This window comes from Ictidomys tridecemlineatus, chromosome X (assembly GCF_052094955.1).
Source record: "Ictidomys tridecemlineatus isolate mIctTri1 chromosome X, mIctTri1.hap1, whole genome shotgun sequence".
Classification (NCBI taxonomy): Eukaryota; Metazoa; Chordata; class Mammalia; order Rodentia; family Sciuridae; genus Ictidomys; species Ictidomys tridecemlineatus.
In genome coordinates, this window is record NC_135493.1 from 118,793,290 (window position 1) to 118,808,358 (window position 15,069).

The 15,069-nt window shown below is 37.5% G+C and overlaps 1 protein-coding gene across 8 annotated transcripts in view; it reads right to left on the reverse strand.

Moving 5' to 3' along the window:
- The window catches only part of Frmpd4 (FERM and PDZ domain containing 4), a 786,938-nt gene that overhangs the window by 11,897 nt on the left and 759,972 nt on the right, over window positions 1-15,069 (reverse strand). For all 8 annotated transcript variants that reach the window (XM_040286842.2, XM_040286794.2, XM_040286821.2 and 5 more), the window contains 5 exons: window positions 13,743-13,879; window positions 10,229-10,355; window positions 7,684-7,773; window positions 6,753-6,935; window positions 1,519-1,657 (listed from right to left, as the gene is read on the reverse strand). In XM_040286842.2, the coding sequence (XP_040142776.2) occupies window positions 1,519-1,657; window positions 6,753-6,935; window positions 7,684-7,773; window positions 10,229-10,355; window positions 13,743-13,879 (676 nt within the window). The remainder of the gene's footprint in view (window positions 1-1,518; window positions 1,658-6,752; window positions 6,936-7,683; window positions 7,774-10,228; window positions 10,356-13,742; window positions 13,880-15,069) is intronic.

Genomic DNA, 15,069 nt, shown 5'->3' on the forward strand with positions numbered 1-15,069 from the left:
CAATGTGAAAGGATTATTTTAAGTTGCTGAACTGTTCTTCAGAATTTCACAGGTCATTGCTGAATTGCTCTAAATCTCTTTGCTCAATGAAATTGTGTGGTTATAAAAATATGTGTGCAAACCATATGTACACTTGCTGCCTCCTTTTTGTTCTTTCCCTTTCTCTAATTATTTTTAGTCATATGTGTCTTTCTAGGATTTCTTTGCTCCATCTTCCATCTTCCTCTCCCTTCTATATTTCTATAACTTTCATCCTCAATTTTTACACCATTTTTTCACTATCAACTAATACGATTAGTAATAGAACTAGTGAGCATCATATTAGGTGTTGTACATAGATTTTTTCTAAAACTTACCTTGCAAACTAAGTTTTCAATAACAGTTATACAAATGAGAAAATCCAAACTTAGAGTAATTTGAAAACACACACACTCCGAGGTGGGGTTGGATTAAACCTTAGATTTATCTGTCTGGAAGTCATAATTGCCTTCTAACTCACTGTCATCTCTCTTTTTCTCTGCCTTCCCATTTTCTATGACTACAAGTGCTTTAAGTTACCAAGCCATTATAATAAATTACATGTGAGTCTATGTGCATGTCTATGAATCTGCATGTTACAATATATTTGTGGAATAAAGACATATTTTCTTCTCAGTTTAAAAAGAAGAGAGAGTTTTACTTCCCCCCTTCTCTCAGAAATGGTGACAGAAATTTGTTTTTAAGAATTTCTTCTCTTTTAGAAGAAATACTATTTATAGAACTCCTGCATATAACTTTTTCATGTGTTGGTGGCTTGGCCTTGAACGGTGGTATCCATTAGCCACATTTACTGAAAATCCACTGTAGATAGAGGAAAATGCTCAAATACTTAAAAAAGTCCTAAAATAAATGAAAAACACCCTCAAAGAAAGAATCAATTTATTATTTTTGGCCCTCCTTGTCCTCATTTTGTGTCCTGTCAAGAGGTTATATTGAAGTATTTCACATCTGTATCATCTTGATGCTCCTATTATGGATCTAAAATGGCTGCCAAAGTAGAATAAGTTCCTTCTACAGTCCCTGAGTCCAAGTTCTGGGTAGGACCTACCTCCTCCTGCTGGAAAAGCTTCCTGAGTCTCGGAAAATTTTGACTACAGGAAGGAGGATCCCAGGCAGGTGGGTCTAAGACATCTTAAGGAACGAGTAGCCCTAGAACAGGGGACTCACAATCATTAGTTGGGTATTCCATTATTAGTTCTCTGTGTCCAGGCCACTGTAAGGGTGAGGCAATACAAATGTAACTGTAACAACACACCTGAAATTTACAAGTGCCATAATAAATGTGATAGGGAATCAGCATTTTTAACAATTAGACACTGTTAGCAATATTTGAATGCTTTTGTATTGTCTGGACATAACTTTTTCTATGTGATCAATTTTAACTCTTTAAGTAACATCTTCTTATTATTGTTAGGTGATGTCTGGAAACCACAGTTGTGGTGAAGGAGTCACTGCTTCATTAGTTTAGAAAGAATATACCTGTGTCTTGGGTCCCTGCATTTTTCTTGTTGGCCATGTTAAATATCGACCTCCTGGAATCTACCAGCAGCCTGTAGTATCCAGCTGTCAAGCAGGCCAGGTTCATGGCATCTGAGGATTCCATCAGGAGTGTGATAGGCTGTACAAAAAAGATGTTTTGGTGAAAGCCATCCTCCTCAATTACCTCTCTCAAGTGGCAACAGCTGCATTTACACTCATTAAATAGAGAAGAAGTTATTAAGCAAAAATTGCATTGGAGAAATGTGAATGGGAAGAAAAAGTCAGGGATAACACAAAGTGCCTTAGTGAAAAACATTTAGGATATATAACTTAAAAAATCTGGACTTTTATGATCTCTTCATGGTCAGATTAGAATAAAAACAACAGCAACAACAAAAATTGATTTTCTTCTCGAATAGTTAACATTTTAACTATTTATAGTAGTTATAAGTTACATCCATGACCAGAAGTGAATTCACAATGTGAAAATCAGAAGAAGATTAAATTTGGGGTTCATGGTGAAAATTAGTGTTAAAGATTAAAAATCAAGTGGAAATTTCTGATGTGATTGAATGAAATACAGAAGACAATTAGAAACTGTTTTGAAAATTTATACTCTAGTAAAATAGAAAACCTCAAAGACACTGACAAATTTCTAGAGGCATATGGTCAGCCCAAACTGAGTTAACAGGACATACACAATTTAAACAGATCAATTTTAAGCAAGGAAATAGAAGACAGCATCAAAATCCTAAAAACAACAACAACAACAACAACAAAAAAGCCCAGGACTAGACGGATTTACAGCTGAGCTCTATAAATCTACAAAGAAGAATTAATACCAATACTTCTCAAATTATTCTATGAAATAGAAAAGGAAGGAATCCTTCCAAACTCATTCTACAAAGCTAGAATCATCCTAATACAAAAACCAGGAAGAGACACATCAAAGAAAGAAAATTTCAGACCAATGTCCCTGACGAACATTGATGCAAAAATTCTCAATAAAATTCCAGCTTAATTGCATAGAAAAACACATTAAAAATAGTGCACCATGATCAAGTGGGGTTCATTCCAGAGGTTCAAGGTTGGCTCAACAAATGGAAATCAATAAATATAATTCACCACATCAATAGATTTAAAGATAAGAACCATATGATTATATCAATTGATACCAGTGAAAGCATTTGACAAAATACAGTACTCTTTCCTGTTCAAAACATTAGAAAAACTAGGGATAGTAGGAACATACCTCAACATTGTAAAAGCTATCTATGCTAAACCCAAGCCCAACATCATTCTAAATGGTGAAAAATTGGAAGCATTCCCTCTAAAACCTGGAATAACACAGGGATGCCCTCTTTCACCACTTCTATTAAACACAGTCCTTGAAACTGTGGCCAGAGCAATTAGACAGATGAAAGAAATTAAAGTGATACGAACAGGAAAAGAAGAACTCAAACTCTCACTATTTGCTGATGACATACCTAGAGGATTGAAAACACTCTACCAGAAAACTTCTAGAATTAATGAATTAGCAAAGTAGCAGGATATAAAATCAATACTTACAAATCAAATGCATTTCTATATACCAGTGATGAATCCTCTGAAAGAGAAATTAGGAAAACTACCCCATTCACAATAGCCTCAAAAAATAAAATAAAATAAAACACTTGGGAATCAACTTAACAAAAGAGGTGAAAGACCTATATAATGAAACTATAGAACACAAAGAAAGAAATTGAATAAAACCTTAGAAGATGGAAAGATCTCCCATGCTCTTGAATAGGCAAAATTAATATTGTCAAAATGGCCATACTACCCAAAGCGCTATACAGATTCAATGCAATTTCAATTAAAATCCCATTGTCATTCCTTATACAGATAGAAAATGCAATTATGAGGGCTGGGGTTGTAGCTCAGTGATAGAGTGCTTACCTAGCATGTGTGAGGCACTGGGTTCGACCTCAACACCGCATAAAAATAAAGAAAGAAAAGGTGTTGTGTCCATCTACAACTTAAAAAAAAAATTTAAAAAGTCATCATGAAATTCATTTGGAAAAATAAGACACCCAGAATAGCCAAATAAATCCTTAGCAAGAAGAGTAAAGTAGGAGGCATCACAACACCAGACCTTAAACTACACTACAAAGCTATAGTAAGAAAAATGGCATGGTACTCGCACCAAAATAGACATGTAGACCAATGGGACAGAATAGAAGATACAGAGACAAAACCACACAAATACAGTTATCTCATATTAGACAGAGGAGCCCAAAACATACTTTGGAGCCCAAAACATACTTTTTTTTTCTTCAACAAATGGTGCTTGGAGGACTATAAATCCTTACGCAGCAAAATGAAAATAAACCCCTATCTCTCACCTTGGACAAAACTCAACTCAAAGTGAATCAAGGACCTAGGAATTAGACCAGAGACCCTATGCCTAATGGAGGAAAAAGTAGGCCCAAATCTGCATCGCATTGGATTAGGCCCTGACTTCCTTAACAAGACTCCTAAAGCACAAGAAATAAAATCAAGAATTAATAAATGGGCTGGACTCAAACTAAAAAGCTTCTTCTCAGCAAAAGAAACAATCAATGAGTTGAAGAGAGACCCTACATTTTGGGAGCAAAATTTTGCCACACATATGTTAGATGGAACACTAATCTCCAGGATATATAAAGAACTCAAAATACTTAACACCGAAAAAACAAACAACCCCATCAATAAGTGGGCTAAGGAGCTGAACAGACACTTCTCAGAAGATATACATTCGATCAACAAATATATGAAAAATGTTCAACATCTCTAATAATTAGAGAAATGCAAATCAAAATTACTCTAAGATTTCATCTCACGCCAGTCAGAATGGCAGTTTTCAAGAATACAGACAACAATTGGCGAGGATGTGGGGAAAAAGGCACACTCATACATTGTTGGTGGGACTGGAAATTGGTACAACCAATCTAGAAAGCAGTATGGAGATTCCTTAGAAAACCTGAAATGGAACCACCATTTGACCCAGTTATCCCACTCCTTGGTCTATACCCAAAGGACTTAAAATCAGCAGACTACAGGGACACAGCCACATCCATGTTTATAGCAGCACAATTCACAATAGCTAAACTGTGGAGCCAACCTAGATGCCCTTCAGAAGATGAATAGATAAAGAAAAATGTGGCGCATATACACAATGCAATTTTACTCAGCATTAAAAGAGAATAAAATCATGGCACTTGAGGTAAATGGAAGGAGTTGGAGAATATCAGGCTAAGTGAAGTAAGCCAATCCCCTAAAAACAAAGGCCAAATGTTCTCTCTGATTAAGTGGATGCTGATCCATAATGGGCAGGAGCATGGGAAAAATAGAGGAATTTTGATGGGGCAAAGGGGAGGGAGGGGCCAGGAGGGGTCATAGGGGCAAGGAAGGAAAGATAGTGGAATGAGATGGAGATCATTAACCTAAGTACATGTATGACTGCACATATGGCACAATGCTACACTGTGTACAACCAGAGAAAAGAAAATTTGTGCTGCAGTTGTGTACAATGAATCAAAATGCATTCTGCTGTTACATATCCTAATTAAACTAAATAAATAAATGATTAATAATAAAAGACTGAATGAAAACTGTCAAAGATATCTAGGAAACGGATACTTCTGAAAGAAAAGGTACATTTACAGGAAGGTTAACTAGAACTGAGAGTTGAGAAAAGACCTTGATAAACTTTCTGGAAATCAATGATATTATATAAATGGACATGTATCTTGGGTGTTCAGGGAAGGAAATGTTGATAGAGCAAATTTTTTTTTAGTTAGGAAGAGTGTGTTCTTGTGGAAAGTGAAAGAACCTGGGAGAGAAATAAGGGAGCAACAAAAAGCAGACATGAAGAGAGGAAGAAACAGGTCTCTACTGTCACTCCCAGGAATAGGATACTGGTCATGCTCAATGTCCCTGATTGGTAGAATAGAAATTCCCATCCAAAGAACCTGTACTACTTGTTGAACTATCTTTCCTTCAACTATAGTGGTCTCCCCTCAATCTTGAAGCTATACTACCATTATTCATTACAAACCAGGACACCATTAGTAGGGTCTCACCATTCATTTCTATTTAGATTAAGGCTGATAGCAGACCTATAATGACCACATTCAGTTCATTCTTCTGCCCTTTTCTCATTATGGGCTTATTTCCCTTAGTATCATTAGTCATGGACTAGGACAGACATTCCAAATACATTACAAGACTTGTAACTTGCCATGAAGTCAATTGGAGTCCTCTAGATTCAGCCCATGAAATCCTATGGAGCATAGATAACATGTCCTAGTTCCATATTCTCTCTTTCCTGACCATTTGTTCCTGTTGCAGAGTGTACTGATATATCCTGATTTGCTCTAGAAACCCTTTCCCATAGCTTCTGTTATTCTTGATCCACTCTTCCCAGAACACACTGGTGGTAGTATGGGCATGGTTGGGTCTTCTCTGACCATCCTCAGAGCATCCCTGCTAGCTGATGCTGTCTCTTTTGTGGAGGCCCTGTCTCCTTTTGAGTCTAGTGCTTTTTCTCCATAGAAACATTAGATACATTAACATAGGCAAAATCCAATGACTCAAATTTACTGGAAGAAGAAGGGGGTGGGAAAAGGACACCTGGATTGTTTCCTGCTGATTTCTGATAAGGGGAGTAGAGTTTAGCCTTTTGTAGACAACCTCGGATGGTTGTTTTAAATAGAATGACCATGACATTCCTAGGGGCAAGATGTTCAGTCAGTAGCAATTTCTACAGCATGAGAAGACAAACTAAAATACCCATCTTTTCCAAAAGAACAATCACATATGGTCCCAACTTAATGAAAGGGAATAGGAATTTTGAATAAAGTTAGGGAAAAGAATCTCCCTGACTCTGAGTGAATCATACATTCTAGAAAGTTGGGAAAAATCTCCCCTAGTCTCTGCCTATGGCTCAGTATTATAAAATAAGAGGGACCTAGAAATGATATAGCTTGCTTTCTCATGTATAGATAAAGAAATGAAGCCCAGAGAAGCATATCAAATTGCCCCCAAATCACAGCAGACTGGAGTCTCAGGCCTGAGTGGGATGGATTTTCCTGCACCTCAGAGCATTGCTGAGACTCTGCACACATTAACTTCTCTGCTTTGTAAATGCCAGCAGTGTTGCCAGAAATGAGATGTTTAAACCAAGGTCATATATCAACATTTGAAAGGCTTACCTTCACATCTAGCACATGGAGCTCCACCCTCACCAAGTTCTCCTCTTCAGTAAACATTTCGATCCTGTTGACATGGCTGAAGTCAGCTAAAAGTGCCACCAGATTGGTTTTGGTGTTTATGACATGGCTTATGCCATACCGTGGCCCAACCAGGAGAGTCACTTCTGAGCGCTTTTCTGCCTGCTGAGAAGAGATGGTGACAAAATATTTTAAAACTCACACTTTCTGAAGCACCATGCAAAGTTGAACCTAGAGCCTGTTTTTATAAGATTATATTTTCTTTTTTATTTAGAGAGAGACAGAATTTTTTAATATTTATTTTTTAGTTTTCGGTGGACACAACATTTTTATTTTTATGTGGTGCTGAGAATTGAACCTGGGCCGCACGCGTGCCAGGCAAGCGCGTTACCACTTGAGCCACATCCCTAGCCCTAAGATTATATTTTCTTTAGAAAGTACGTCTGGGTCACATTGTACTACATCATCCAATGAGAAGAACCAGATATATGATCACATTGAAGCTCTTGTAAATTATGAATAATATATAAAGAGAATGTTATCATAACACAATAAATTCATAATCACAAAAGTTATTTATTTTTTTTTTAGAAATGAGGTTTGTGGCTTCTCTCTTTTTAGTGTCAAAGAAACTTCTGGCTCAATGATTTTAAAAGCAGCTGTTGTTAGAGCCCTTTGATTCTCCTGTTTCTTCACATTTCTTTTTCTAGGGCATTCTGCAATGGCATTATCTAGTTTAACATTTTTTTTCAGATATTTTCAGACAGTGGTGAAGTCAATTAGAAATGAAGGCTGGAAAAGATTCATAGCTGATTTGCTTTTGCTTCAGGGGCAGTTCACTGAAGACAGCCTCTGCAGTGATATTTTATGGACCTCTATAGCTTCTGATAAAAAGCAAGAAAGCAGAAATTACCACTAACGTTGCCTTGAACACACGGCCCCCATACAGTCGCAGGTCACTGAGGAACTTGAGATAGTGAACCTTGGCTTGTAGTGCAGAGAGCTGAAGAGAGAAAAGAAAACTAACTTGTTGACTCCATTGGGTGTGAGTCCATTTGGGCTAGAGACAGACTAGAAACAAGGGACAAACTAGAAGAACAATTTCTTGCTGGGGAGATGGAGTATGACAAGACCCTTCTTTAGGAAGGAGAGTAAATTGCTATGTATTTGGTTTCCTTATGATAGATTGCAACATGACATCAAGATTCAAATCTTAATTCATTTGAGAGAAATGCATGGGGAACTCACGAGTATGGGGATGTGGGCTGAGATGTTTGACAATTGAGAACAAGTTCATAAAATGTTCCATGGAAACATCTGCCCATTGGGAAGTTTCAAGAGGCTAATGGTGCTTTCCAATTGCAGCTAAGGACAAAGGTGGATTGCACACAAATTCTCCCACAGCACAGGAGACTCACCTGTATGTAGTTTGTGGGAGCTGTTTAGAATACGCACCTGGAATCTATGCAAAGCCTTTTAAACAGGCTCTTACACTTCCCCTCTCAAGTTTCTTCTGGTCTTTGCAAATTTACAGGGAAAATGAACTTTCTGAACTTCAATCATTGTGGAAATGTTTGAACTTGCTATATAAGTCCTTGTTTGGTTAAGTCAACTCTGAGAATCTGTTGAGTTTCATGAATGAGTTACAAATGAAATTTTATCCAGATAAAGTTTATCTTTATAAAGACTTAATGTAGGTTCCCACATCATTAAAAAAAGTATTTCGATTAAAAACACGTCCATGTTTCATACTGAATGTGCCAGGAATGTTTATTAAGGGTGAAATTTTCCAACAAGGCTTAGATGATCTTTCAGTAGCAATGCCTATTAAATTCTGTTTCACTTGAAGGTACTATCCTTTATGTAACTGTTATTTAGTGCCATTTATTATTGTTATTATTATTATTATTACTATTATTTTGTGGTACTGGGGATTGAACTCAGGGACTCACACATGCTAGGGAAGTGCTCACCACTGAAGTACATTCCCAGCCCTTTTAAAATTTTGATTTTGAGACAGGGTCTTGCTGATTTGCAGAGGCTGACCTGTAACTTGTTATCCTCTTGCTTCAGCCTCTCAAGTAACTGAGATTTTAAGCATGTGCCACTGTATCTGGCTCACTCATCTTACTTTTTACAAAAACTCAACATGCTTTGCAAATTTTGAAAGCAAGCCACTTGTTATAGAAAAGCTTAGCATTATAGAAGGATAGTGATACATACAGAAATGGATAGAACTTATATTAGTTCCTAAATTATTATAATGCAAATGGGTCAGACTTTAAAAAATATCAAATCAATTAGTAGAAATTAGCTTTGGGCAAATCAGAATGGAAATTTAAAAAAAAATCTTGACCCAGGGCATTCCACTATATTCTTAAAGCTGAATGTTCACTGTGATGGGACAAACATATTCCCATGAACTGTAAGTGAAAGGAGGCTGAGAGTGTGTTGAACCTGATTACACATTAAAAAATGTTATGGGGCAGGGAGAAAGGAATAGAAATAATGTGCCTTAACTAGTAAAATGACTTAGAATCTGATACTAAGATCAAAGAATTATCTACATGGACCATGGTATACATGAGAGTCATATACGTTTCTATAGCCAATAACAATTGGAAAGTGTTCTTAGGTTGTTAACCTGCTCCCTATTTTATGTGCCAATAATTCAAGTCTCCTTGTCTTTCTGGTTATTGGAATTCATTTTTTAATTATTTACAAACCATACCTTTCTTTTCTGACCAACAGTATATTTTAAAAAGTCTTCTGTGTTTCTCCTACTTAATAAAAACAAATACAAAAGTTTTAACACTAATGATGAGTGACAGAAATAATTTTATCTTCCTTCTAAAAGTAGGATTTAATACAATAGTTGTCAGTAGGGGTGATTTTGTTCCCTAGGGCACAACTGGCAATGTACACAGACATTTTTCTTTGTTGCAATTAGGGGAGGGGTGAAAATGGCATCTGGCAGGTAGAGACCACAATGCCCAGGACAGCTTCCCTTCCTCCTGCGACAAAGAATGAACTGTTACAGATATCAATTATGTTACAGTAGATATACCCAGATTTAAAAAAGGGCCCCTTTTTGGCTGCTATACATTTAAGCTGGTCTGAACAGTAAGCAAGAACATAAAGGAAATGCAGAATTATCTTACAGTTCTATTGCCTAATCACAAGGTCTCAGAGGCCGTGCAAGGTAGGCTCGTGAATGTACATGTCTCGTACAGTAAGGGATTTCTAACTTGTAAGAAGTACACAGGTTTCCATAAGGATATTTGTCTTTCATTAGTCTTAGAAAACTTTAATGATTTTTTTAAAGTTATAGAGTGTTACTGCCTTCTGAAAATATGGTGCTAAGTATTTTATTCATGGGCTAATTTTAAACATTTAAAAAAATGCATGCAAACCTCCCTCTTCAAAATCTATTTTCTATTAAGATGCAAATGTGATACCTTTTTACCCGGTGGTACCAAGTTTTGATTTGCTTTGACAAGGTGTGAAAGTGCTTTCTTTATGTTCTTCTCTTTCATGCTTTGCAGCACAGCAGAGGGAAGAAAAGTCTCTAATCCCCATTCTTTCCTGCAAGAAAAAGCATATCTTTAATTTCACATTCCTGTGATGATTAGTTATCTAAGACAAAATGGCACTCTGATGTTTGTTGGAACAAATGAACTCTTGGTAGGGCAGGGAAGCAACTTTTAATTTACATCCAGGAAACATACTATTTGATCATTAATACATATGTTTGCATTTTAAAAGAAACATATTCCTTACTCTCCAGAAAGAGTGCTAAGAAGGCATATGGGGACCAATGGAAATTGAAGAGGCATTTTGTCCAACCCATTTCTGGAGATTAATTCACATGTCCAAGTTTATTCTTTCAATATCTGTTTCTATACATTTCTTTGTTTATTCCCATTCTCACATCTCCCTGTCTGCCCACATTTTCTCTCTCTTTCTCCTTCTTCTCTTAGAAGAATGGTTGCAATTTCTTCATGCCCCAAAGCATCTTCCTTGCCATTCTCCCTCATCAGTGGCTCATTTTCTAGAAACTCACAGTTCTTTTATCCCAGTCAATTCATGTGTAACTCCTTCTATCAATATCTCTTATACAGGGGGCAGGTTATGACCCTCAAGTATGTCGGTACTTACAGGAAGTATACATCTATCATGGATATGGATATATAAGAAAAAAAGCAGCACATAGGACTGGGTAAATATATTTTTGGCCAAAACCCCAGCAATCGTTAAAACCTCTTCTAAGAGGGTTCCATATTTGAATGCTTAGAAACCTATACTGATTGTTTATGGGCCCAACCAGTGTCATCTAAATTATAAAGAGCTTCAAGAAGATTCTGTTATTTCTCCTTTTCCAGATCCTCTCTGATGAAGGGTAAGAAGAAATCAGCATACCTCAGTAATGCAACCCCATCAGTGTTTACGGCAGCTCAATTCACAACAGCAAAGCTATGGAGGCAACCTAGGTGCCCTTCCATAGATGAATGGATAAAGAAAATGTTGGATATATACACAATGGAATATTAGTCATAAAGAAGAATAAAATTATGTCATTTTCTGGTAAATGAATGGAACTGAAGACTATCATCCTAAGTGAAATAAGCTCATCTCTAAAATCAAAGTTTGAATGTTTTCTCTGATATGCAGAAGCTAATTTAAAATAAGGGGGGATAAAAAACAGAATAGAAGATTAGAGGAGTAGAAAAAGGGGAATGAAGGGAAGAGAGAAGGAATGGCATAGGAAAAGTGAGTGGAGTGAATCTGACTTTACTTTCACATGTACATATAGAAATATAGCACAGTGACTCTCACCCTCACATATGTTCATAAGACACTGGTTAGAAAAAAAGTTGTAAGTAAATAGCACAAAGATAGGTAGATTTATTGTCATGTATAACTAAAAAGAACCAATAAAAATAGAAAAAAACCAACCTCCCCCCCCAGTTCACCATTCATGTTCTTTGTTAAAGATGCAATTATTTGTGATTACTATATTTTTTCTTCTTCCTCAACTTGTACTTATTATTTTAATTCATTATTTGGCACTCTTGTGGGTGGCCTTTTAGTTCTACTTTTATCATTAATTAATTAATTTACTTTGGTACTGGGGTTGGAACTCAGGGCTTCATGCATGCTAGATAAGTACTCTACCACTGAGCTATAGCTCCAGCCTGGAATTATTACTTTAAATAACTACTTTTCATATCTTTATGTTTTATCTTTACAATCAGACCACAAGTTCCTTGATGCTCAATGAATATTTGTTGAGTAAAGGAATTGATGATGACATTATTGTAGAATCTGCAAGATTCTTAGTCAAGCTAGTTACCTCTGAGAGGTTTTTGACTCTACAACCTGGGAAAATGTTCAATCTGGGAAAATGTGGCTACAAGAGAGTAGGAACAGAAATGCATCTTAATTGTGTGAAGATCTGCTCAGGTTGTGCAGGTCATCTTTTCAAATGGCAGCCAGTTTCATTCGTCTCTAAGAACTTCAGAAAGGGGAGTGGAAAAAGGTGTGAATATGTCCAGCTGCGTTTGAGACCTCTCTGTGAGCTGTACTTCTCTCAGGCTACAGTCACTGCAGGTGTGTGGCAAGGGAAAAAGAGAGAAACCATCTGGGAGGAGTGGGTTGAGACTCTAACTGAATATGAGGGTTTGTCTCTAGGCATCAATGGGTGAATTGAGAGTTGCCAGAACAGTAGCACTGAAGACAGAAAATTGGAGTTCAAATACTTTCCAACACAAGTTCATGAGAAAAGCCACTTTTCCCCCAGGTGGGTTAACCTGGCATCATGTTATTTTATAGGCAGCCCATGGGAGGCTTCTTTGGAAGGTGAGATTATTGTTAGTTTGTCCATCTCTTAGAGGTGGGGACAGGGAGAAATTCAAGGCAACTTTAAGCGTTACATGGAGATGGGGTTTTGGCCTGGTCATGAACTCTGAAATATGAGTGTTCCAGTTTCTTAGCATAAAGAACTGCCAGCACGAAGTAAGTTGGGGTTGAGTTAGGCTTTTGAATCATCTCCAGGGAGATACAGAGCTTCCTTTTAAAGGATGACCCTTGAATATACTCACTTATATAGACTCATCAACTGAGGGCAATACACACTATCTTTTATCTAAGACAAGGGGATCTTCCCTGGCCGAAGAAGTCTATGGAAGCAGTTGAGTGGAAGACAAAGCAAGAGAAGGCATTCATAACGAGATATGATTCACAAAGTAAAGTTGGTTTGGGGCATCCTTTCAATCTCAGTTTTCACTACAAATACCATGCTTCCCAATTATGGCATTACTTTTTAAAAAATATTTATTTATTTGTAGATGAACACACAGTATATTTATTTTTAATGTGGTACTGAGGATTGAACCCAGTGCCTCACACATGTAAGGCAAGCACTTTACCACTGAGCTATAGCCCCAGCCCGGCATTAGTTTTGATACTGCCTTTTGACCATCTCAATTGATCTCAGGTGCCTCAAGCCATCATGCAAACTGTTGCACAACTAAAGGTCCCCTTGCCCCTTCCAGTGAATGGCCCTGTGACTTGGGCAAATTACATAATCATTCTATGCCTCAGTTTGCTCATCTCTAAAATGAACCTAAAATCCCACTGCAACTATAGGGACATTGTGAGAATTAAACAAGTTAATGCCTGAAAGGCACTGAGATTAAAGCTTGGCTTGGAACCAAATCCTTTTAAGAATTTTTAAATGTACACTTCATTTTAAATGTGACCCTCATTTTAACTACAATTTTTAAAGGCAGATTATGTAAGTAATGGATCTGTTCCACTACATCAGGGACATGATATTCATACATTTGCTTCTGGTTAACAAATGCTCTGCTACAAGCAAGATCAATTTTGGAAATAAAGATCAAAAATACACTGAGGTGTTAAGGAGGCAGCATCTCTGTCTCTGAAATGACGCTGAGAGCCAACACTTACTCGATGTATTTGAGCGATATTTTCTGCGTCTGCTTGGTGGTAACTGTTGCGATGTACATTTGTAAGGCGGCCAGCCGCAGGGCTATGTCGTATTTCAGCTCCGGCCCAAATCGCTCCTGAACCACATCGTTACAGCTCTGCGAAGAGACCAGCAGAGGGCGCAGCTCGTCAGAGAATGGGCCACCCCGCTTTGCCTTAGAGGAACAGGTGACACGCATTTCCCCCAGCGTTTTCAACCTTCACTTCAAAGGCAAGGAGGCTAAAAGTGGAAACATTTCCACCGTGCTGCTTGGAACCGCGTCAGTATTTAACTGCACGCACAAACACAGAGACCACACAAAACATTTAACATTCATCGACAAGCTGTTATTTAAATATTTAGCTTTTTGTAAAAATAATTAGGATTTTAGGAATGAAATTTCCAAACACAGGTGCTGCAGCTGAACACGCGAAGCACTGATAGCATAATATGGCTTTTGGAGTTAGGCTGTCAGAGTTGGAATTCTAGGCTCCTAATTTGTTCTTCCATTTCCTAGGGGGTGTGAACTCGGGCAAGTGTCCCCTCTTATAAAGTGGGGGAAAAGCATCAAGAGTCATAGGGTTGTGTTGAGGATTACCTAAGTTAATGTAAAGCCATTAGAATTTACCTGGTAAACTGTAAACGCTCTTACAGATTAACTACTGTCACCAACAACATTACTCTCTGCCTTCTCTCTTTCTGTCAATCCAGAGCAGCTTCAGGGAGGCAGAATCAGTAAGGAGACTGGGTTGGCAGCTCTGGACGTCTACCTAACTGTTCTTCAGTCCCAGCTTTGCCAATGGCTACCTGTGTGTGAAACCTTGCCCTGTTAGCATATACGCCTGTGGCTTCAGTTAACTCATCTGTGCAATGGGGATTCACACTAACTGCCTCATGGGAGCAGTTCAAGCATTCAGTATGTGTCCACTGGCACACTCTAAATGGCAGTTATTCAAATTTTCCATTCATTTGAATGCCCTGCTACTTCAAAATTGTAACTCTGTGGGAGTCATTCCACATCTCCAGGTGTTAGTTTGTACATCTGTAAAATGGAGAACACCTAACTCACAGAATCTGTTGTAAAGATCAAATTAAAGGGTGACTGAGAGTGTGTTATCAAGTGCAAAGTCCTGTATGACCACAAGAGTTGGATCTTAAAAGAGTAGGGTTCTCATTCATTAGGAACAAAGCAGTGAGCTAAATGTTGACCAAATCACAGCATTGCTTAAGTATGATTTGCATATGTTTACTTATTTTTGTTATGGGAACTTGGGTTCTTGTGCTAAAGAATATATTTAACCCTTTTAA